The 20,000-nt window shown below is 48.5% G+C and overlaps 5 protein-coding genes and 1 pseudogene across 5 annotated transcripts in view; 2 read left to right on the top strand and 4 right to left on the bottom strand.

Moving 5' to 3' along the window:
• CNB02630 overlaps positions 1–1,295 on the bottom strand; it is a 1,771-nt pseudogene extending 476 nt beyond the window's left edge.
• Positions 1,296–2,303: 1,008 nt separating this feature from the next.
• CNB02620 (hypothetical protein) lies at positions 2,304–3,439 on the top strand. The gene is made up of 3 exons (XM_569184.2): positions 2,304–2,513; positions 2,570–2,631; positions 2,686–3,439. Exons 1-3 carry the CDS (start codon positions 2,448–2,450, stop codon positions 3,239–3,241), a joined length of 684 nt encoding a protein of 227 aa, XP_569184.1. The 5' UTR covers positions 2,304–2,447; the 3' UTR covers positions 3,242–3,439.
• Positions 3,369–7,078, bottom strand: CNB02610 (trehalose-phosphatase, putative). The gene is made up of 8 exons (XM_569183.2): positions 7,003–7,078; positions 6,120–6,864; positions 5,594–6,070; positions 5,052–5,544; positions 4,253–5,003; positions 4,038–4,182; positions 3,854–3,975; positions 3,369–3,792 (listed from the first exon to the last, which is right to left on the bottom strand). Exons 2-8 carry the CDS (start codon positions 6,814–6,816, stop codon positions 3,508–3,510), a joined length of 2,970 nt encoding a protein of 989 aa, XP_569183.1. The 5' UTR covers positions 6,817–6,864; positions 7,003–7,078; the 3' UTR covers positions 3,369–3,507.
• Positions 7,079–7,342: 264 nt separating this feature from the next.
• Positions 7,343–8,920, bottom strand: CNB02600 (integral to membrane protein, putative). The gene is made up of 5 exons (XM_024656523.1): positions 8,562–8,920; positions 8,273–8,498; positions 8,128–8,207; positions 7,937–8,072; positions 7,343–7,876 (listed from the first exon to the last, which is right to left on the bottom strand). The coding sequence occupies exons 1-5, from the start codon at positions 8,693–8,695 to the stop codon at positions 7,664–7,666; spliced, it is 789 nt and encodes a 262-aa protein (XP_024512273.1). The 5' UTR covers positions 8,696–8,920; the 3' UTR covers positions 7,343–7,663.
• A 434-nt stretch (positions 8,921–9,354) lies between these two features.
• CNB02590 (expressed protein) lies at positions 9,355–12,619 on the top strand. Its single transcript, XM_024656522.1, has 10 exons — positions 9,355–9,775; positions 9,834–10,533; positions 10,585–10,672; positions 10,725–10,861; positions 10,918–11,144; positions 11,205–11,344; positions 11,398–11,593; positions 11,651–11,911; positions 11,964–12,173; positions 12,225–12,619. The coding sequence occupies exons 2-7, from the start codon at positions 9,841–9,843 to the stop codon at positions 11,493–11,495; spliced, it is 1,383 nt and encodes a 460-aa protein (XP_024512206.1). The 5' UTR covers positions 9,355–9,775; positions 9,834–9,840; the 3' UTR covers positions 11,496–11,593; positions 11,651–11,911; positions 11,964–12,173; positions 12,225–12,619.
• A 256-nt stretch (positions 12,620–12,875) lies between these two features.
• CNB02580 (cytoskeletal protein binding protein, putative) overlaps positions 12,876–20,000 on the bottom strand; it is a 7,542-nt gene continuing 417 nt past the window's right edge. The window contains exons 1-17 of the mRNA XM_024656521.1: positions 18,009–20,000; positions 17,870–17,947; positions 17,741–17,817; positions 17,625–17,692; positions 17,441–17,569; positions 15,692–17,385; positions 15,443–15,634; positions 15,269–15,392; positions 15,099–15,214; positions 14,966–15,051; positions 14,717–14,913; positions 14,529–14,668; positions 14,348–14,474; positions 14,046–14,292; positions 13,595–13,992; positions 13,282–13,542; positions 12,876–13,228 (exon numbers count right to left, since the gene is read on the bottom strand). The exon at positions 18,009–20,000 is cut by the window's right edge and continues 417 nt beyond it. Of these exons, the coding sequence (XP_024512272.1) occupies positions 13,212–13,228; positions 13,282–13,542; positions 13,595–13,992; positions 14,046–14,292; positions 14,348–14,474; positions 14,529–14,668; positions 14,717–14,913; positions 14,966–15,051; positions 15,099–15,214; positions 15,269–15,392; positions 15,443–15,634; positions 15,692–17,385; positions 17,441–17,569; positions 17,625–17,692; positions 17,741–17,817; positions 17,870–17,947; positions 18,009–20,000 (5,943 nt within the window). The 3' untranslated portion in view covers positions 12,876–13,211. The remainder of the gene's footprint in view (positions 13,229–13,281; positions 13,543–13,594; positions 13,993–14,045; positions 14,293–14,347; positions 14,475–14,528; positions 14,669–14,716; positions 14,914–14,965; positions 15,052–15,098; positions 15,215–15,268; positions 15,393–15,442; positions 15,635–15,691; positions 17,386–17,440; positions 17,570–17,624; positions 17,693–17,740; positions 17,818–17,869; positions 17,948–18,008) is intronic.

Here is a 20,000-nt window from a genome sequence, read left to right as displayed (position 1 = left end):
CGGTTGGCCTCCCTTTCCTCTTTGGTTTTTTTTTTTCATTTTTGCGATACCTTCGAGGTATTCTTTGACTCTTCTGCAAAGCTCCTCCCGGCTGGGCATGGTGCTCACAGAAGAATCCTGCAGACAGATGTCTACAGCTGCGTTGATTAAATTCGGAAAGCTGATATCCGAGGTCAGTGGCTCTCTATCACCAGTAGAATACAAACCATTGCTCACAAAGAACATTTGAGGTTATCCCAATTGGGCCTCCAGACGACGGCATTTGTTTCGTCGTCATGGAAGTAGCCATTTGGGGCGAGGACTGGGTCGCAATCTGGCCAGTCCTCTGGGGAGTAAAGTTGTTTGCCCCCGCAAGGAGGCAAACCTAACAAGGTCCTAACATTACGGTGGACCAGCGCCTAAGGAAGGGTGAGCATTAACATCAATCTCAATGACACAATGGCAACATACCACCACCTCAGGCGAGTGTGTGCCCTTGGCTTTCTTCCTGGGCTGAACCTGTCTTGACCATCGTGAGGCTGTGCCTCTTGCATGGCTAATATTTTTTCTTTCAAATATAGGACTTCAGACTTTAGGTCAGCCGAAGACTGTTGGTAGCATTTTATTAAGGCCAACGAGGAGATGAGGGACGAGGTGAGCCAGTCTAATCTGTTTTGGTGCTCAGCGACATCTCCCAATGTTCTTGGGAGGTGTTCGCCCAAGGCTCGCGTGAGTGTCATATGCGACTCGAAGTCTTTTCCGCCGGAATCTCTGAAAAGGTTACTGGAGAGATCTCTGATGGCCTGCAGATCTCGCTAAATAAGCGCAATAAATGTTTCGGGCGACCCTTCGGACGGGGTTATTGATGGCGGATAAAGATATTCCCCAAGTAACGCTTATGAGAAAGCGTCCCGGGGACAAGAGGTTGCTCTGAACTCTGCTGGAGGCATTCATGGGGCTACAAATGTTGGAGTCATGCGAAGAGAATGGGGTAATGGTGCGCACGCGGTAGGCCAGAAAGCCGTTGGGAAAGGAGGCATACTAATTGGGGTTTGGAGATGAGTAAGACGTAAGGGTGGTATCTCAGTGAATGGGAGCAGTGAATAACTCACCTTCACTTTAGCTGTAGGTGTAATTCGGAAAAAGGAGGCAAGGGCAAACAAATGAAGAACGACATGGCTGGCTTTTATCCGCCATTGCGGTCACGCAAGGGGGACGTGCAGATGCCAGTAATTATATATCATAGTAAGTGCCCGAATGGATATTATAGAAGGCGCAAAAAAATTCCCCAGGCCCGCTGGAAGCCATATGAAGCTGCGTGCATTGAATAAGGGTGAATGAACATGTTAATTATCGGACGCGACGCGACAAAGTAATTTTGCAGCAGCAGTAGCAGCAGTGCTGTGGTCACGTGGCCGGCGCGTGGCAATGAAGTGCACAATGACGTGGCATTTTGTGGTTCGACCTTTTATTTACTTGCTGTGAATGACAGCAGACGGCCAGAACGAAATTCTTGGATTCTTTTCCTTTCTCTTCTCTTCATTCGTTCTTTATTCAGGTTTTCTATTATTATAATCAACGGACTGCAAGCGCTTACAATAATCGGTGAGTGTTCCTTCTGTCTATTCAATCCCTGCATCATGCCTCCCGACATTCTCCACTATCCACCTATGAAGATCATATCCTGAGTATTATAGGAAGTGCCATCTGAATAGCAATCCCCTAACAAGGGGTTAGCTCTGCTGTTTCCAGGTTCTCTGATACCTTTATCTCCCTACCAGCTTGTTATATATAGCACAAGGCTAGAAAGCTGACGATGGTTTGATAGTTTTAAAATCTCCTGAACATTGTTCAGCTGTTGAAGCGCCGGAAAAGGTTCAATCTGCCTTGCCTTGTTACTTAGATATTAGATTATGAATCATTATTATGTATCTGTTATTCAACTGTCGTTCGAGTTCTTATCAGAACTTTCCAATTCCATGCCAAGGGTCACTGGTTGAATTGCGCACATTGTAGTACCACAAATGTGCTACAGTTACTATGGTACAGCTGGTGGCTGGGTCACGACTACTATATGGTATATGACCATGATATACGATTTGTATCGAACATTACTGATGACTTTTTGAACGTCTGGGCAAGATGCTTAATGCTCTATTGCTGTGCTGTGGGTGTATTGGACACACTGTTCGGGCTGCTTCGGTAAACTTGACATTAACATCAGTCAGCGATTGACATCAGTCAGCCATGAACGCGAGCTCCGTACCGCTCTGTATATATAAAACAAAAGAGATGAACGGATGAACCTCCACATGTGGTCACAATTTTGAGCTCTCTTCGCTCCATTTATTTACCATTAATCGGCTATTTATCAGTGTCATTTTATATCAACAATACAATAATCGTGTACAGAACCTCATATATCGTCAACGATCTGACCAGCTTAACCACCGTCCATAAAGCAAAGCATGGCTCAAACATCTGGGAAGAACCTCTGGGTAGCCGCTTCTGACGGCGATATCGAACGAGTCAAAGTAAGTAATCATGCATTCTCAATTAACCTGTTCTCTTGCTGAGCGTAGCTCGTCAGTACTTGATCGAGCAGGAAAATTGCACCGCTAACGACAAAGATGCCAATTCATACACTCCTCTGTATGCTACTTCCCCTGTGTATGTCTTGTACATCTGCTAACCGCGACACTCCAGTCACGCAGCTGCCTCTTACGCTCACATCGATCTTCTCTCCTACCTCCTGTCAATCGGCGGTGACCCCAATCTTACGGACGACGACGGAGAAACACCTCTATATGTTGTTGAAAACATTGAAGTTGCCAAATTTCTTATTGACAGCGGTGCCGACCCCAAATGGAAGAATCAAGAGGGTTTAACAGCTGCCGAGCAGCTGGAGGAAGACCATCCAGAGGTGGCAGCGTTCCTCCGAGGGTTGACAGGCGAAGTGGCGCCCACAAGACCCGAGGCAATGGTTGATGAAAGGGAGGCTGTGGATGGAGATATCTCCAATGGTCAAATATCTCAGCTCGCTTTGGATAACTATACGTCAACGCAAACTGTTGCTTTACTTCAAGAGGCACAACGGATCATGGAAGAATGTGCCAGAGATGGTGTGGAGCCGGATGAACGGCTGAGGGAGGTTGTAGAGCGGGCAGTAAGGGATGGATTGGCTTTTGGAAGGGAAGCCGGGGAAGATGAAGCTCCGGCACCAGCGGGAGGCGACCAGCAAAAGCGGGCTAGAGAGGATTGAGCACTTGAGATAGGCGTCTGTCTGGTTGCATGTGTTTTGCTTCGGGCTTGCATTTATTTACCATGTATCTGTATATGACTATCAAAGCCACAAGTCGCCATAGTTTCGCCCCTTGGCACAGATTTCAACTTTATCATATACATGCAAGTTATGCGGCAAAACGATTTTTGACAAAGATCTATACACAACTTTCCGTAGTAGTAAAACCACGTCGTTTGAACTGTTTTCCTTCATTTATCAAGACCTTATTCAATGCAATCCCCTTCCTAAACCACTTGAATCTCCTCGAGGAGAGATTCTAATGCCTCAACAACCTCCTCAGGACAAGTAACATGCCACCCGGCAAGAGTCCTCTTTGCGGGAGGGCCCACAGTGGTAGCAAACACGCCCTTGGTTCGAATACTCAATTCAACATCGGGGAGCTCTGCGACTTCCTCAGGCTCCAGAGCTGAGGTCACAGCGACAGGAGGCTTCATAACGACTGGATTGTTGTCAACCACGCCGCCGGGAGGGAAGACGGTTCTCAAAGCTCGGAACATGTCCTCATCAGTCTGAAAAACAAGCCAAGATTAGTAACAAGACAAGAATACGATAGCAAAACCCGATCCTCACCTTGTCGTCGCCAGCACAGAAAATCAAGTCAACATCCGGGTTCTCATACATCAACCTCCTGACAATCTCGCCCTTGTTGACAGCGAGCGGACGGACTTCAAGGTTCTTCTTGCCAACAAGAACTGCATGCAAATGGTGAGCTTTGCGCCCCGTTTTCGTTCTCCGAGTAGCGATATGAACACACCTTCTATGGGTCGTCGAGGAGCAAGGGAGCTCTCTAAAAGATCCAAAGCTTGCTTGCACTGGAATTCTCCAAAGTCGGGATCAGAATTTCTGTAGTGCCAAGTAATTGAAGCTTTTTTGACCTCGATCGTGCTGCCTGTCGTCCTCTACGCCCCGTCAGTACCGCAATCACGCTACAAGATGGGAGCCAAAAAAGAAAAAAAAAAAAAAACTTACCTCGGTATAATACTTGAAAATTTCCTCTACCTCGCTCATCCAGCTCATATCCAACGCTTCAGTCATATTGATGAAATCTTCCTCCCCTGGCTGCTTGACGAAGCTTCCATGCTCCGCCGACAGGCCGAGCCTATCTAGATGTCCCCAGTGTTCTTCGAGGAAATCCCCATCTCGACCAGATATGAGGTAGACGATATTCTTAGGGTCCTTACAAAGTGCCGCAATGGCGTTACGCGTTCTTTCCGTTGGGACTGCATGTGCAGGTACCTTGACGATAGGAGTGAGTGTACCGTCATAGTCAAAGAGAAGAAGTCGCTTGTTAGCCTTCTTGTAGGCATCAGCGAATTGAGCGGTATCCAACGCTGGAGTGTGATGAGCAGTATGCTCTCCGCCAACATTCTCCAAGAGCTGTTTGAGGATAGTGGCCGCCCATGTGTGAGAGGTGTGCGCGAGGACGCCCTCAAGCAAGTTGGCGTGCCTTTCAGCCTTCTCTTCCTCGCGCATGGTCAAACCCTTGTTGATGGCTTGAGCAACGCCCAAGAGGTCATGAGGGTTGATCTGTAGAGCAGAAGCAAATGATGGAGCGGTACCCATGAACTCGGAAAGGACGAGAGGGGATTTCGAAGTCTTGTCTTGACAAAGAATGAACTCCATAGAAGTAGTATTCATACCATCGCGAAGGGAAGTGATGAGAGCGAGATCGGCGCATGAAAGAAGACCGAAATACTCGTCTTTTTCAAGCGCTTGATGGCTACAGACTGTTAGCTCGGATCAGACGCACCGTGAAAAATTGACTCACTAGTGGTGAACGGGTGTGAAGTCCAAAGACCCATAAGTGCCATTGATATGGCTCACCAGCTCTGCAGTCATTCTTTCCAACTTGGGACTCTCTGACAAAGCCGGAGTCGTTACCTGAATCAAGACGACCTTGCCTCGCCATTCAGGGTAGACTTGCAAGAACTTTTCAAACGCCTGAAGTTTATTGTACACACCCTTAGCGACGTCAAGCTTTTCCCTGCCGACGATGATCTTCTTGTCCTTGTACAGGTCTCGAAGAGCCTGCATTTTAGGAAGAACCCCGGGCTGGGCGCGATCGTGCACAACGCGCTTGATGTCGATGCCAATAGGGCAGTAGCCGACGGCGGTCACTTGGCCGTTGGCGTCCACACCGCCCGGTGTCGATTCGTACCCACATACTCGGATACAGGTAGAGACGAAGTGACGGGAGTAAGAGTATGTTTGGAAAGATACAAGGTTGGCTCCCAACATACCGTCAAGAATCTCTCTCCTCTCTGGAAACATGTCAGCCGTAAAACCTTGTCACCGCTGAAGATTACTTACTAGGGAGGCACCTGAAAATTTCCGAGCTTGGCCAAGGGGTGTGCATGAACATGCCAATCATGATCTCGTTTTGCAGACCGTGTTCCATTGTCCCGAGGTGGTTGCCCAAGGCAGTACCCACGTGATTCATGAACGCGCCGATCTTTTCGCCCTTGGCTTTTTCCGGCGTAGGCGTCTGTTGATTGCTCTCCCAGTCAAAGCCCTTGCGTTGAGCATGGTGTAAAGAAGGAGACGGGTGGGCAGTACCCCATCCGGCATTGGGGTGGAAGACTTGCCCAAGAGACTCGCGAATCATCTTGGGTGCAAGTAGTAGATGGTAATCATGGCAAATGATAAGATCACCCGGCTTGTAAATCTGGGCCACACGCTGAGCGAACATTTGATTGGTCTTTTGATAAGCGAGCCAAGAAGGGTCAGGGGAGGGGACGGTGGCAGTAGAGTCGAGCCATAAAAGGTAATGGAAGAGCGGCCAAAGAGCTGCAGAACGTTAGTTAAGATATCGGCATGATCGCCAAGATATACGCACTCTTTTTGCAGAACCCTTCGTAATGGCCCTTGCTGACATCAGGGGGTAGGAAGACCGGAACATACTTGAGCTTGTCTGTAGGATCGAATTTGGATTCTGCTTCAGCAAACCTGTCCAACTCGGAAGCAATCTCTTTCTGATCCGCCTCGTTGAATTCTCCACCAAAGACCATCAACGATCCCTGCTGAGGCGGGGGTTGGGGTTGGGGAGTGGCGTCACCGGCTCCCCCAGAGAAAGGAGCAAGGAGATTGCTTGCTATGGACGAGAAGGTAGCCTGGGATGGCTGTTGCGGGCTTTGGGTGTTGTCGGGCTGTATGAGCACCTCGCCGGTCCACGCGACGAGCAACTGGTCGTGGGTTTCGGACAGGCTCTTGATACCGCTGACCAGGGCTGGGTGGGCAGTCCTCGCATGGATACGCCATTTGGCGTCGGCGCTTTCCACCGTCGTCTCGGCGTCTTCGGGCTTGAACTCGGGTGTCATGGGCGGAGAAAGGAAGCCGCTTCCCGCGGACTCGAGGGCATCGGCAGGGACGATCCGGACAATCTCCACTGGGAGATGGTGCATGACGTGGATGATGCGCCCCGAGAGCGGGAGTCCTTTCTCCTTGTGGGAGGCTTCAAGCCTGGCCACTTGGGCCTTGAGATCGGGGAGAGAGGGGGGGATGTCGGGCGTGGGGTCAGGGTGCATTGAGTCCATGATGGCAGGGCGGAAGCGGCTGGAGCGAGGGTTTATATGGTGTGGATACTGTGGCAGACGGGAAAACGGGTTGAGAATAAACACAAGTCAGCTTCTGAACTGGGGCGAGGTCCAGCGGCGGAGAAACGTGGCCGTGGGAGGGGAAGGAAGGAAGGAAGGAGGCAAGAGACTAGTGAACGGACTCACGCGTGATTGAGTGCGGTTGAGTCAGCTGAAAGGAAGGAAGCAAATAAAAGGAGGAAGGAAGATGAAAGAAGGAGCTGGAATCAACCACGATAGAACGCAAGGCAGATTCACATCTGGCTGCAGTGCATTCGCTGGAACAGGCTCAGAGTTTCAGGGGTCCTATGACGCTCCGCCAGTCTAGGTCCTTCCACGGACATCGCCGCCGCCTGGCATGACGCCGCGTCATTTTTATTACTGTCCATCTTCGTGGCCAGCCCCGGTTCCTGAGCGTCGTCTGTCTCGTGATGGTGTGGTACGTAATGCCTCTTGGCTTCCTGCTTTTTTAGTGTGAGACGGTCTTGCCATGCATCCGTTATCTGGCTAAGAGGGATTATAACCACAAGCCATACACATACTGTATCAAGTGTAGCAAAAATCGTACAGTTCGGTATATATCAAGATCATGCATTATAATAATATGCCTACTCATCAATCTATTTGCTCTACTGAGATGTTTGTAGTTGTAGTTGTACAACACCCAACAAAAAATTTGTTTCACGCCCGCAACATTAATGGCTTCTTTTGTGCCTCTTCACCCCAGGCTTCTCTAATCATCTAGCTCTTACGCGCCTTCTGCGCTATCGGTCCGGGTATCTCCACTTCTGCCTTTCCAGCATCATCATCATCTTGCATCCTGCTTTTCTACCGTAAAACCATGGGCGATCAACGTGGGAGATGTTGACACCGGAGTGGTCGATCTACCCTCAATCCCCGCTTCGTCGCCTGGCCGCTGCTTCTCGGCTTCCCTAGCGCGACGTCGTTTGGCAATAGGGTTGAGAATGAAGTAAAGGACGACTATTATGCCATCAAGCACGACGACAAGAGCATAAGACACCTATATAACATATTAGTGAATCGGTGGCAGGATGAAGAAAAGGGCAGATGGAAGACTTGCAAAACCAGCGATATCAAGGTCTTTCCGGAAAAGCAAGCTCAGAAAAGAAAAAACCCCTCCCAGAATATCGATAGCCATGAATAGCATCGAAATGCCAATAACTTCACGATACTTGTAGATCTCCCAATATTGTGGCCTTTCAACTATCCGTCAGCAGAGTCTCACAGGGAGCACAGTGTTGGATGACTCACAGTAGCCCAACGGCCAAAAGGACAGCAGAGAGATACCCATACATCAAGACTGGCCATTCCACTCCGTTTCGTTGTCCCGCCTGATACCGACCCACCGAATATCAGCAATTCAATCAAACGAGCGGATTGATCGGTAAAACCTCACCCAGAGTGCATACACGCTACCGACCTCGAACCCGGCAAAGATACCACAAAGGACGATGAATATTGCCCACACGGATTTGACCGAGTAGCCTCTGTCATAGTGCAGACACTGACACCAAGAGACGGTAGCTAGCGCTGCGAAGACTTGCGGCTGAACTTGTAATGGAATAGAAAAGTTTTGAGCGACGATGTAAGCACCGTGAATCACCGTTCCCAGTGCCCATATGCTTTTTCCCTTGTGTCAGGCTCAAAAGACGACATGACAAATGAGCGCAACAAGTTTGACTCACAACATGAGTGAAGCTGATAGGCCCTTGGTAGACTTTTCGCGGTATGACTTGATGACCTGAGGGATATTTTGGATCATCCACAAGACCGCGCCAATGGTTCCCAAAGCATTCTCGACGGCGTAGTTCTCTTTCATCTGTCTTTAATTGTCTGACCAGAACAGGAGCGGTCGTGGTAATGATGGTCAAAAGAGTCAGACACCAGGTTGACTTTGAGGCCAGTCGGTTTGTGAAGCCTCAGAAAGTAAACTGGATAATGTTGTTATAGAACTTGAAGGCCGCAGACTATATTGCTCATGGTTCTGGGTTATATTTACAGTGATATATAAAACGATCAAACCAGGATGAATAATGGCCACGAGTGATGCATGCGCTACTTGTGAAGATATCAGGAAAGGATTTTTCTCCGCTTCTCATACAACAACCGTTCGGGCGGGGGAACCCTAATTCGTTCCCTCGCCTAACGCAGCCAAACTCGCCCAGATGTGCCTCCACCTGCCAACGTGTGATTGACGAGGCCAACAACGGCCGCCAGGTAATTTACGCAAGACTTGCCGGACGAGCTGCGTAATTACTGGACATAATTACATTATTTATTGGTGTTTCATCATCGGCCGCATACAGTGCAGAACGCCCATACCCAACAAAAAAAGGTGTCAAAAATTCCAAAATTTCGGCCAAAGGCTCCTCTCGTCGAGAAAACGCCAAAATTCTAGGCGCGGTTGCGCGACGCGACGCGACGCAGAATAAAAGAAGGTATCTTCACATATGCTGCCATGTATAACTTTCTGGTCTTCCAAAAAAGGTTTACAAATACATATACCTTTCTTAAAAAGCACATTATCCGGAGACAATGACTTCATCAACATCTAGGCCTTTCACTAACCCTATCAGTGTCGACGACAGCGATGATGACCGACCTCGTCAGCAATGGCAGTAACGACGACGATAACAACAACAACGACAGCAACAGCAACAGCAACAACAGCGATGACAGTGACCAAATGATGACTGGGAAGATGCAGAGCAAGATGAAGACGAGAGCTGCCTGGAAGACATCCTTGACAGATTAATTCTTTTCGACGACTTTGATCCCGATTTAGAAGAGGGCGGGAATGAATATGTTCAAAGGATGAAGGGAAGGGCGAAATGGAGTGATCAAGTGACTGCAGAGTCCAAGAGATCTCTTGCGAACATGTACGAACAGGGTGTGGAAGGTATTGCCGTTCAATAAACACATAAACACTGAAAGTCTTTGCTGACCAGAGCTATCAGGTCGACAATGCAAGGCCTCAAGCATGCAACCAAAAACAATTCACGACGCCCGGCAGACCGCACCATTCGAGAGAATGCACAGAAGCGACGAAAAAAATTCGTGGCTAATGGCTCGAGCATTAAAAACTTCTTCCACCGTTCTGGGAGTGCCGGTTCTCGTCCTGCAGTTGGAAGGCCCCGAGAAGAAGTAGCGAGCAACTTTATTCCACCCATTTCCTCCACTTCCTCCACTTCCTCCACTTCACCAAACAGCGTGCATTCGCCATCGGACCCCCAGGCCCCAATTACTCACGCTTTCCAGGAATCGTCTCTTCTCCCACTGTTAGACAACCAAACAACAAGTTCTCCCATCCCACAATCTCCAACCCATTCTGCGCAGAGCAACCATGTTACAGTTGAGGCCTCAGGCAGCACCAGCAGGTTTTCTTCTTCTGCAGCGGCAATTCCTATCACAAATGCTATGCCTTTTTCTCCTTCTGGTGCTTCTGAACCAGGAGCCTTATCTGAGAGAGAACAAGACGAGGATGCGGACTATGTGGAAGCGGGAGATTCGGATGAGGATGAGGAAATATTTGAAGAAACAACACCAGGGAGGGATCTTTCCAAGGTAGAGGTCGCAGAGGAAATGTATGACAAGATCGAGAACTTATTGAAGACGAGTCTGGGGCGAGGGAAACCTTTGAATCTAGCCCGCCAACATGTAAGTCCATGTCCTACCATCCCATAGTCATAAGATTCTGATGTCCTTTAGGTCAAGATCTATTATCAAATGCAGGCCGTCCTGACACTCATACAGAGGGGCTGGACTAAAAAGGATACTAGCAACCATGTTGCTTTAGGTACTGCTCCAACCAGTGGCAGTGGTGCCTACGTTGCCTGACGCCTTCGCAGCTATATTTCCTTCTATCGACGTTATGGCAAGCTCCCAGAAGCCTGTCGTGCAAGCGACAACTCTAAGCGCTCCTTGTTGTTTAATGAGCAATTCCGTAAGAAGTTCGTTGAGTTTGCTGACGACCTTAAGGAAGTATGTATGTATCTCTGTCATAACATAGTAGTACCGTTGCTGATGTTGATGTACTTGAAGGTCCGAGTAACCGATGCGAAGGATGGTGTGGAACGTATTGTCTATCCTGAGGTTTTTGGAGCCGAGTCGACTTTGACTGTCCATGTTACAACAGTCCGCCGCTGGCTTATCCTTGTCGGTTACCGATACTCGCGTATCAAGAAAAGAGTCTATGTTGATGGGCATGAGCGTGACGATGTCCGTGAGTATCGCATCTGGTTCTTAGACCAGATGGCTACGTACGAGAGGTATGTCTTATCCACATTTCTCATTTCTCATTGCCCATACCTCATTATGCTCTCATATAGGTACATGACTTGGTACACTCCTGATAGTAACGGCATCCTCCAACCCCATCCTCCTGCTCTTCGACCAGGAGAGAAAGAAATAATTGCGCCCTTCCATGATGAATCTTCTTTCCATGGGTATGACATGCCTATTATGGCTGGTACGTCTAGTATGTCCTTTCAGTGGTAATGTTTAAATATTGGTACACCTTAGGACCAAGGATGGTAACATGCCCATCCGGAAGAAAAGTCATGGTCGTGTCATCATGGTATCAGATTTTATTCTCGAATCAACCGGCACCCTCGTACTAAGGGACAACGACAGCAATGTCATCCAAAGGGCTAAGAAGATTATTTGCCCTGGATCCAATGGTGATAACTGGTGGACGGCTGAGGACGTTGTCAAACAGGTGAGTTTACGGACATACTTTCTGGGATAGGTACTGAATTGTCTGACAATTTCCCAGACTATCGATTCCATAGCGATTTTTAACAGACTCTTTCCGGACAAAGTCGGTCTATGGGTGTATGATCAGTCCTCCGCACACGCCTCTCTTCCACCTGGAGCCATCCGTCCCTTTGCCATGAACCGTGGAAATGGTGGGACACAAAAGAAGAATTCCGACACCGTAGTACCGGAAAATGTGCCAGGAGAGAGCATGAGGAATCAGGTGCAGGAGATGACAACCAAGGACGGGTTGGTAAAGGGGTTAGAACAGGTCCTGAAGGTGATTGCTGCTGTGTTATTCCAAGAAACCTATCTGGCTGACTGGTAGACAGGAAAGAGGTTACCAGACCGATGGCATCCACTCTAAGTGCAGCCCTGTCTGTCCAGCTGAGACTTCACAGGACTGTTGCTTAGCTCGGATGCTCAGCCGCCAAGAAGATGTACGCTCCCAGATCTCTATGCTGGAAGCAGCGATCACTTGCCGTGGTCATCTGTGCATTTTTCTACCGAAATTCCATTGTGAATTAAATCCAATCGAAATGGTATGTTGTCCAGCTTGATGAATATCAGACAAGTCACTGACTGGGTATCAGTACTGGGGCCAGACCAAACGGAAGTATCGTGATTCTCAAGAGTCAAAACTCACCTTTGCACATCAACGTGCTTTGGTAGAGAAATGTCTCGATGATTACAGCCTAGAAACGTTGAGGAAATACATCAACAGGGCGTGTACCATGCTCGTATTCTTTTACGAAACATCTGCTGATATGTGCCACTCATAGGCCTGGAGGTTTATATCTGTATATCGAAAGGGCCTATCCTATAAGGCTGCTGAGTGGGCAGTACGGCGACAAGAATCACACCGGAAGATGTCAGCCAGAGCTTACCGGCATCTGGGTGGAAACTCTCATTAATAATTAATGACTTTCATATGTTTCGTATTCCTTGATGTAGGCCATCAGTTTTCTAAGACGAATGAATGGATAAGGATGTTCTTGAAATTAGAGACAGAGAGTAATTGCGCTTCTCGTGTCATTTCTTAAGTCTCCAGCTAATTATTAAGCCCCCTTCTAAATATATAATTGGGTATGGGCGCTCTGCACTGTACGTACAACATACGACAAGCCATCCCGCATAGATCAACTGGCAAGTAGGGCAGGCAGTATTAATTGGAGAGATAGGGAGGAAGAGAGATGGACGGAATCATCAACTTTATCTCATCTCTGCTTTCTCATCGCGGCTGCTTTCATGTTGCCACTATCAATTATTACCAGTTACGTATGACCATTCATCAACCGACCTACTCGCTTTCTGGTCGCTCCTCCAGTCTGCCAGCTCATCACAGACACATGAAGATATACTATCCAATTTAAAGTCGGCCAGTGGATCCCAAATATTTGTTTTTCCATCTAAAGATGATAATCATCTGTCATCATGTAACGCGCATATGTCACCCAACTTATTTAAAAGAGTATGACAAGTCATTAGTTCATTATATCTACTTGAACCTAAATCCGGCAAGAAACAAAATGTCCATACGGCACCAGTATAAATTTGACCATGTCCCCCAAAATATCATGCTATGAATTGTAGAATTCTGTGCATTTCGTAAGCAATGATCCGCTGTAACTCCAAAATGGTGTGACTTACTCTTGTTGATCTGATGAATCAACATGTTGAGACTAAACGCTGCCTGCCCTTCAAACATGTCTAAACGCTCCTTGTTCTCGTACTGCGCACCCAACAAATCTTCCATTCGGACTTCATCCTGCCCCAGCAAACCGCCAGGTACAGTTGTAGAAGACGGGTAAGAAAGTTCAAGATTGAAGACACCAACCTCATTAGACGAGATGACGATAAACAGTTTGTCAAATTGGCGAGGGGAGAATTGATTGACCGAAAGGAGGATCTCTGAACACGACATTGTTAGACATGTATTGCTTGGAAAAGCAAGCGAGCTTACGTTTTCCGTACAAGTCAGCAGCGGTATACTTGTAGGACCCAAATTTAGCCTGTTTGCCTTGCTTCTTCTGCGACATTTGATGTCTGTATTGTTTACTCATAAAAAGCGGCTTCTTCTTGCCCTTGGCTTGTAGCTCGGCCATAGCACCATCGATATAATCGTGATAGGCTTTCACTCGCCCTTCAAACTCTTCTTTCTTTTTGCTCATATCCTCGTGAGCTTTGATCATACCCGCTAGGTTATCCTTGCGTAACTTTCGGAGATGGTGTTTTTGACGAATGTCAGAGGCAATGGATACAAGAAGGCCCTGAAGGTTATCTTCCCGCGAGAGACGGCCTGATCGTTCCAACTTCATGCAAAATTCGATGGCACGGGATTTGACTTCATGGAAAGGTAGGCTGCACTGGTGTCAGTATGCATGGTCAGAGAATACATGACTGACGCCACTCACGATCGGATGCTCTCAATTTGATATTCAGCCTCCACAGGTGCAGGCGGCAATCCGTGCTTTGCCTTCCTGGCATTTTCAAGCGCGATATCCCTATGTACCTCTTGTATCCACAGCTGTTCATGTATGTCTTCCGGTCTAGAGACAAGCACATCGAACAATGTCTTTCCTGTTTGGACTCGTAATACGGCAAGGACGTGGCGCTTGGCTTGAATCCAATCCGCTTTGGCCCCGGCTTTGGGATCTCCAGCTGTGGAACATAAGTGGTTAACGACATTGCGAAGCTCGCTGGCTACTTGACTCACGTGCAGGCTCAGCTAAACGGTTAGTGAGACGCAAATTGACCTGGTTTTTACTTTTGTCATAGTCTATGGGTGGACCTTCCAACTCTTCCAGAATAGGAACAATGGGATCCTTTTTGCTTCCATGAGTCTGACGGATTTGTTAGCGACCTATGTACACAGACGGCTCCTTAAATATACATACCAATACATCCACGTGCTGTATCAGCGCACTCAACGTTCCATAGATGTCTTTTCTGGTGATCTTTATAGGCTTTGCTTCAATCGTGGATTCAAACAACTCATGGGCATGGAAATGCCCTTCGGCGTGCTCAACGTCCGCCACTAGTCCCAAGTCAGTTCCACTGATCAGTTCATATGCTGTAAGCTTACCGTCCAGCAACCACTCCCGGAAGGGCAACGCCATGGCAGTGATAAATGCCTCAAGGGGCGTGCGCATAAGTCTCTGATCTGGGGTATCGGTATATGCTTGACCAGCGACGTGAGTAAGAAGATTGGCGAGTTCGGAGAGATTCCGACGTTCGACAGCGCCGACCCCATCAGGGGCCATGCCGAATTGCTCGGGAGCACTACAAGAAAAATCAGCGTTTGGCTAGGGCATCGAAAGTAGGTAGGACTAACATGATAGCTGGGAGAAGGAAAGGAAGTATGACTGTTCGTGCGACCACAGGAACCAGGTCATCATCCATGGCCTCAGGGAATTTACGCTATAAAGTGATCAGTTGCCGGCTTCTATACCATCAGCGTTACTCACTTGAAGAGCAAGCAAAGCCTCTCGAGCCATTAAGCGAATGGTATACGGAAGCTTATCGTGGGACTGGAGAAGATCGGTCAACAAGAAGTCGGTCAGATTTCTTAATTCTTGCAAGTCTATGTGCCGTTGTCAGCGAGGCGGGATTTATGGATGCATGAAACCACACTTACTCCTGATAAACAACGCTCGGGTGATAGCATGCTCCTGCAAGATCTGGTCCGCATTTCGGTCCCTCGGCAAAGCAGAAGGCGTCCCAGTCTGAGTCTCTTCGGCGTTGATGGTGCCTATGTATATCTTTGGATACAATGAGCTTCTCAACTATATACGTCGGATTATGCACCTACTCGAACAGGATCCGTGCAAAGGTCCAATTCGGGCGCATCGACAATTCTCATCACATGAGGAGCTATGACATCGTGGATATAGGGTGTCAAGGAGGGTTTGATGTACTGAGCAGTAACGGGCATGATCGGGAAGCGAGAATGGACGAGATCCTGTAGGCTTGGTGCCCGAAGGACTTCTTCGTGAACAGCAAGCTATACAGTACGGTTTTAGCATCTACTTCCTGTCAGAACAAAAAGGGCGCGCGTTACCTGAAGGAGCTTGTGGAAGAGGTATTCTTCCCTCCTCTCGTGACCAAATGCAAACAAAATCATTGTCACTCCTTCTACCAATCTTCTATCTTTTTCTGCTGTTTCATCCTCTATAGACAAGACGCGCAACAATCTCGAAATATACTCCGGCTTTGTTTGCAACATGAAGAAAAGCTGTTCATAAAGCTCCAATTTCCGCTGATTTGTCCTATCCAAGTGCACAGCACTGGAGAAGGGATCGTTATTTGGCGCGTGATAAGTTGCAGTTTCCGTTCGCCGTTTTGCTCGGGCAAGCTCCTGGAAGGTCATTTGATTGTTGATGATGAGTGCAATCTTGGTGTCCAGGTCTTTCACCTCTGTCTCCAGCGTCTGATTTTCTCTGATGAGGTCCACCACCTGCCCTCGCAGCGCCTCTATACGTACTTGGTCCGCGAAATCGGATTCGGTGTCATCGAGCAAGTGCATATAGCTTTGAATAGTCGGCACATCAACATCGATACCGGTGATGAGTTTTTCATACGACACTCGTTGCTGGCGACCTCTCCACAGGGCCTGGATTTTAACGACTTTGTCAACATTTCGATGAATAAAGCTGGTTCGAATGTAATGTCGTCGACGAGCGATGAATCCTCGCATGAGGGACTGTAAGAATACCAGAGCACCAATTGTTTTCCCGTCATGCAGATAATCGCGCCAGAAATGATACTCTTCCCTTGCGAGATAGCCTCTTGCCATGGCCTGGAAACCGATAACATCGGGCTGGACAAATTCTAGTTTTTTCTTCTGCTCCGTTGTTTGCTTTTTAGCAAGCTTGGTGCGGAGGAAAGCCTGTAGGCCTCCGACAGACCCAGCAACTTCGACCTTGGCGAGGGCTTTCTGCATGCTCTTGTGTGATTGCTTGGCAATGCGAGCACGAGCAAGGGCCTGGAAAGAAATAGTAGAGGAAGCGCTTTGTTGGAGCTGTCGAGTGAAAGTGCGCTTTTTGTTACGAGCAAGAACTCCTCGCGCAACAGCTTGAACAGCAACGACATAATTTGTGGCATCGTCCATCTTTTGCTCTTGTGCACGAATATTCCGTCGAACAATGGCTCCTCGAAGGTGAGACTGGAGAGAGGTGAAGGTAGCTGTTTGGCTCACAATTTTGCGCTGTTGTGTAGCAACTGTTTGTCGGTGTAGTCGACCTCTTAGCAAAGCCTGAAGAGAGCTGATCGATTGGACTGTTTGAGGCTCTTCCAACAAATTCTTGTAAGTTGTTCTTCCCCTTCTCACTAAACATCCTCGACAGTGTGCTTGAAGCCCAGTTACTCCCTTCATTGTGTTTCCCAGTCTCTTTTCGTCTGTCTTCCTCTTCGTCCTTGCTAGCAGTCCCTTTAGATGAGCTTGCAGTCCCACAACTTCCAGGTTCCTGACTTCCCTCACTCGCTTCTCCCAGCTTCTTCGAACAATCTGACCTCGCACAGCAGCCTGTATGGACTGAGCCATCGAGTGGAGGTGTTTCCTTTTGTCCAGTTCAGCCAATAGAGCTCGGCGGCATAGAGTTCCTCGAGCGTGAGCTTGAAGACGACGGGTGATTGGCTCGGCGAGCTCCAGCTGAGCTTGGATACGGGACGAGCGCATACGGGCGAGGTGACCCCGGAGATGACGCTGAAGACCGACAATCGAATCCTCACGCTCCTGGAGCAATCGATCACGCCCTACACTTTTTGTCAGCTTGAATCGAGAATGTAATGCATTAGAGAAACCACTCACTCTCATCGTCTGTCTCTTCGGGCTCTTCGGGGACCCAGCTCGCTTCTTTGGCGAGAGACTTTCCAGCGTCGCCGAAATTCGGCATGGCAATACCCTGCAAATCCTTTTGGGCGGCCGCGATTTGTTCGTCTGTCCTTCATGTCAGCCCTCTATCGTCTTTTCTTCTATAAATAAGGATCTTTACTAGTAAATTCAAACTGTCCAACCAAGTTGCCAATACGTTCAGCACGGCCAAGACGCGCAAGCAAATGACTTGTCTTCCGTGAGCATCGCGACAGCAATGTTGATGGAAGATCTTACCTCAAAACATGAATGCAAAAGATGACTTTAGGAATGTTCTTTTTATTGTAAAGGTCTGTAAGTTCAAAGATAAATGTCTACTCGTGCTGGTCAGTTTGTGTCCGTTTAGAATGACGGATAAGGACAGACTTCTGGCATCCCGACATTTCTAACAAAATTGAGAAAATAGTTGATGTTATCCGATTGCTTGTACCTATGCTTTGTCTCCTGGACTGGTGGTAAGCTCAACTCCTTGCGGATTTAATTTTTTCGTTCACAAAGTACATACCGTCCAGATCTTTTTCACTACCTCCTCGCCTTCGTACACTCTCGCCAACTTGGCCAGCACAACACCATTTTTCAGTCCCTCCTCCATTTCCGTTACACCAAAAGGTAACTCCTCCTCTAGGCAGCCTTCAATCCATTGCTGTGCTTCACCTACGTGACATAGATACTCGTAGGATCCCAGAGCATGTCGATGTTTATCCATCCAATTTGTTTGAATCAGCCGCTTCGACGGGAGAGGGGCGGGTGCTACAGATGCCGAAGACGCAGAAGGTGGAAGACGGGATTTAGTAAGTCGAAGACGGTTCGACATGCCTGTTACACCATCATCCTCATCCTTTTGGTCACCTCTTGCGGGCAAACTGCCTACGGCATTCATGAGACCCTTCATCTCCTCACCTGTGAGCTCAGGTCTAGGGGACTTGGGGTTGATCGCATCCGTAATCGCTGATTTGTGCGTGAAGGGCATGAATTGTGATCGCCGTTTCGACGGCGTGGAGGGGACGCGTGACGCTGGAAGCTGAGGCTGATTTTCGTTGACAGAGGGTGCGAGGATATCTGGAGGACGGGTAGCACGAGAGATGGATGACTTGGGCGTGGAGTTCGTTGATACATATTCATCTGTCTTTTTGCCAATTACTGGCCTGGGAGGTTTGTTCTCTTCTTCGCTATCGGCTGGAATCGTAGAGTGTTTACCGAGAATGGAAGGTACTCTCCTGCCTTCCGACGCATTATCTTTTCCTTTGGACGCTGCATCATCCTCCCATCCTTTTTCTCCGGATGCAATTCTTGGAAGATGCCTCCCTAGCCGACGTCGATCTGTTCGACTGATAGATCCATACTTGCCTCCGCCATTGGAGAGAGCGGGAGGCTCTGTTTGCGAAGCAGATGCAACAGATGAGGACAGATCTGACGGGACTTTGCTCGAGGTAGAAGCAGAGGCTGAAGGAGAGGTAACTATAGAACGAAGGGAAGATCGAGAGTACAAGTGATTGCTATCCCTCGCAGTACTGGGCGCAGGGGCTGTTCGTTCAGTCTGCCGAGAGGAAGGAGTAAATAGATCACGGAACGGAGATGCTGCTACCTTGGATGCTAGGGGTATCGAAGGTGACGACTGTTTTGCGCCAACCGCATCAGACATGGGCTTGATAGCCTGATTTGTGTTGGCTTCAATCTTCCCGTTGGCCATCTCAGACTGAAACAAATCGCCGTTGGTTACTTTATCCTGGGATGACATTTTCTTTGCGATTCCCGATTCATTATCCACCATCGCCTTCTGCTGTTCAGATGTGGTTCCTTTATATATTACGGGCTGAATAGCGGGTTGGTTATGAGTGACAGCGGTTTTGGCTTGTTCTCTCGCTTGTCTCCTTTTCAATGCGTTCGATCTCGCGATAGCTAGACGCTCTTCAACTGACTGCCCCCGCACTGAGGGTGCAATACTTTCTCCAGTTGCATTCGGTGATAACAGTGATCCTGTTGAGGCAACGGAAGGGGAAGCGGGACGATCTATGGGATTGGTCGATGCGCATGCCATTGAGGCTGTTGAGGGAATACGAATTGAGTCAAACTCACTGGCACCATAGACAGTAGATCTTTTGGCGACCTGCCGAGCCATGTACGAGCTAGAGAACCTGCTGGGCCCGTCCTTTTCCGAATCAAAGTCATTTGGAACCTGGGTGGGAGAAACCTCAACTTTCGTGGCCGCTTGTTCCGTGGGTTCCGTAGACGGTAATGGGGAGGGAGGAGGCAGCTGCGCAGTAGAAGGAATGGGTGCTGTTCGAGGTGTGGCTGAGATGCCTCGCCCACACTTTTGCATTGTGTGGGTTGTGCCGCCGTCCTGAGCTCCAGCGATCTTAGCTTCCCATTGGTTCCTCACCAAGTCCACTGATTTTGCTGTTCTGACATGTTTAGTCACTGTCCGAGCTGTGGGAGTCGAGGTGGGGGACGGGCTGCTGTCGATGATCATCTTCGCCACAGCTCTTCTAATTGGAGT

Source organism: Cryptococcus neoformans (assembly GCF_000091045.1).
Source record: "Cryptococcus neoformans var. neoformans JEC21 chromosome 2 sequence".
Lineage (NCBI taxonomy): Eukaryota > Fungi > Basidiomycota > Tremellomycetes > Tremellales > Cryptococcaceae > Cryptococcus > Cryptococcus deneoformans.
This window is presented reverse-complemented; position numbering and strand designations above follow the sequence as displayed.

Bases quoted from the DNA above. Each gene is read 5' to 3' on its own strand.
- CNB02620 (XM_569184.2), top strand. From the start codon at position 2,448: ATGGCTCAAACATCTGGGAAGAACCTCTGGGTAGCCGCTTCTGACGGC. The intron at 2,514-2,569 runs GTAAGTAATCAT...GTAGCTCGTCAG, and splicing joins GCGATATCGAACGAGTCAAA to TACTTGATCGAGCAGGAAAA. The intron at 2,632-2,685 runs GTATGCTACTTC...GCGACACTCCAG, and splicing joins GCCAATTCATACACTCCTCT to TCACGCAGCTGCCTCTTACG.
- CNB02610 (XM_569183.2), bottom strand. From the start codon at position 6,816: ATGGACTCAATGCACCCTGACCCCACGCCCGACATCCCCCCCTCTCTC. The intron at 5,545-5,593 runs GTAAGTAATCTT...ACATGTTTCCAG, and splicing joins AATTTTCAGGTGCCTCCCTA to AGAGGAGAGAGATTCTTGAC. The intron at 4,183-4,252 runs GTAAGTTTTTTT...GACGGGGCGTAG, and splicing joins TTTTCAAGTATTATACCGAG to AGGACGACAGGCAGCACGAT.
- CNB02600 (XM_024656523.1), bottom strand. From the start codon at position 8,695: ATGAAAGAGAACTACGCCGTCGAGAATGCTTTGGGAACCATTGGCGCG. The intron at 8,208-8,272 runs GTGAGGTTTTAC...GGTCGGTATCAG, and splicing joins GTAGCGTGTATGCACTCTGG to GCGGGACAACGAAACGGAGT. The intron at 8,073-8,127 runs GTGAGTCATCCA...GATAGTTGAAAG, and splicing joins CTTTTGGCCGTTGGGCTACT to GCCACAATATTGGGAGATCT.
- CNB02590 (XM_024656522.1), top strand. From the start codon at position 9,841: ATGCAAGGCCTCAAGCATGCAACCAAAAACAATTCACGACGCCCGGCA. The intron at 10,534-10,584 runs GTAAGTCCATGT...GATGTCCTTTAG, and splicing joins TGAATCTAGCCCGCCAACAT to GTCAAGATCTATTATCAAAT. The intron at 10,862-10,917 runs GTATGTATCTCT...ATGTACTTGAAG, and splicing joins TGACGACCTTAAGGAAGTAT to GTCCGAGTAACCGATGCGAA.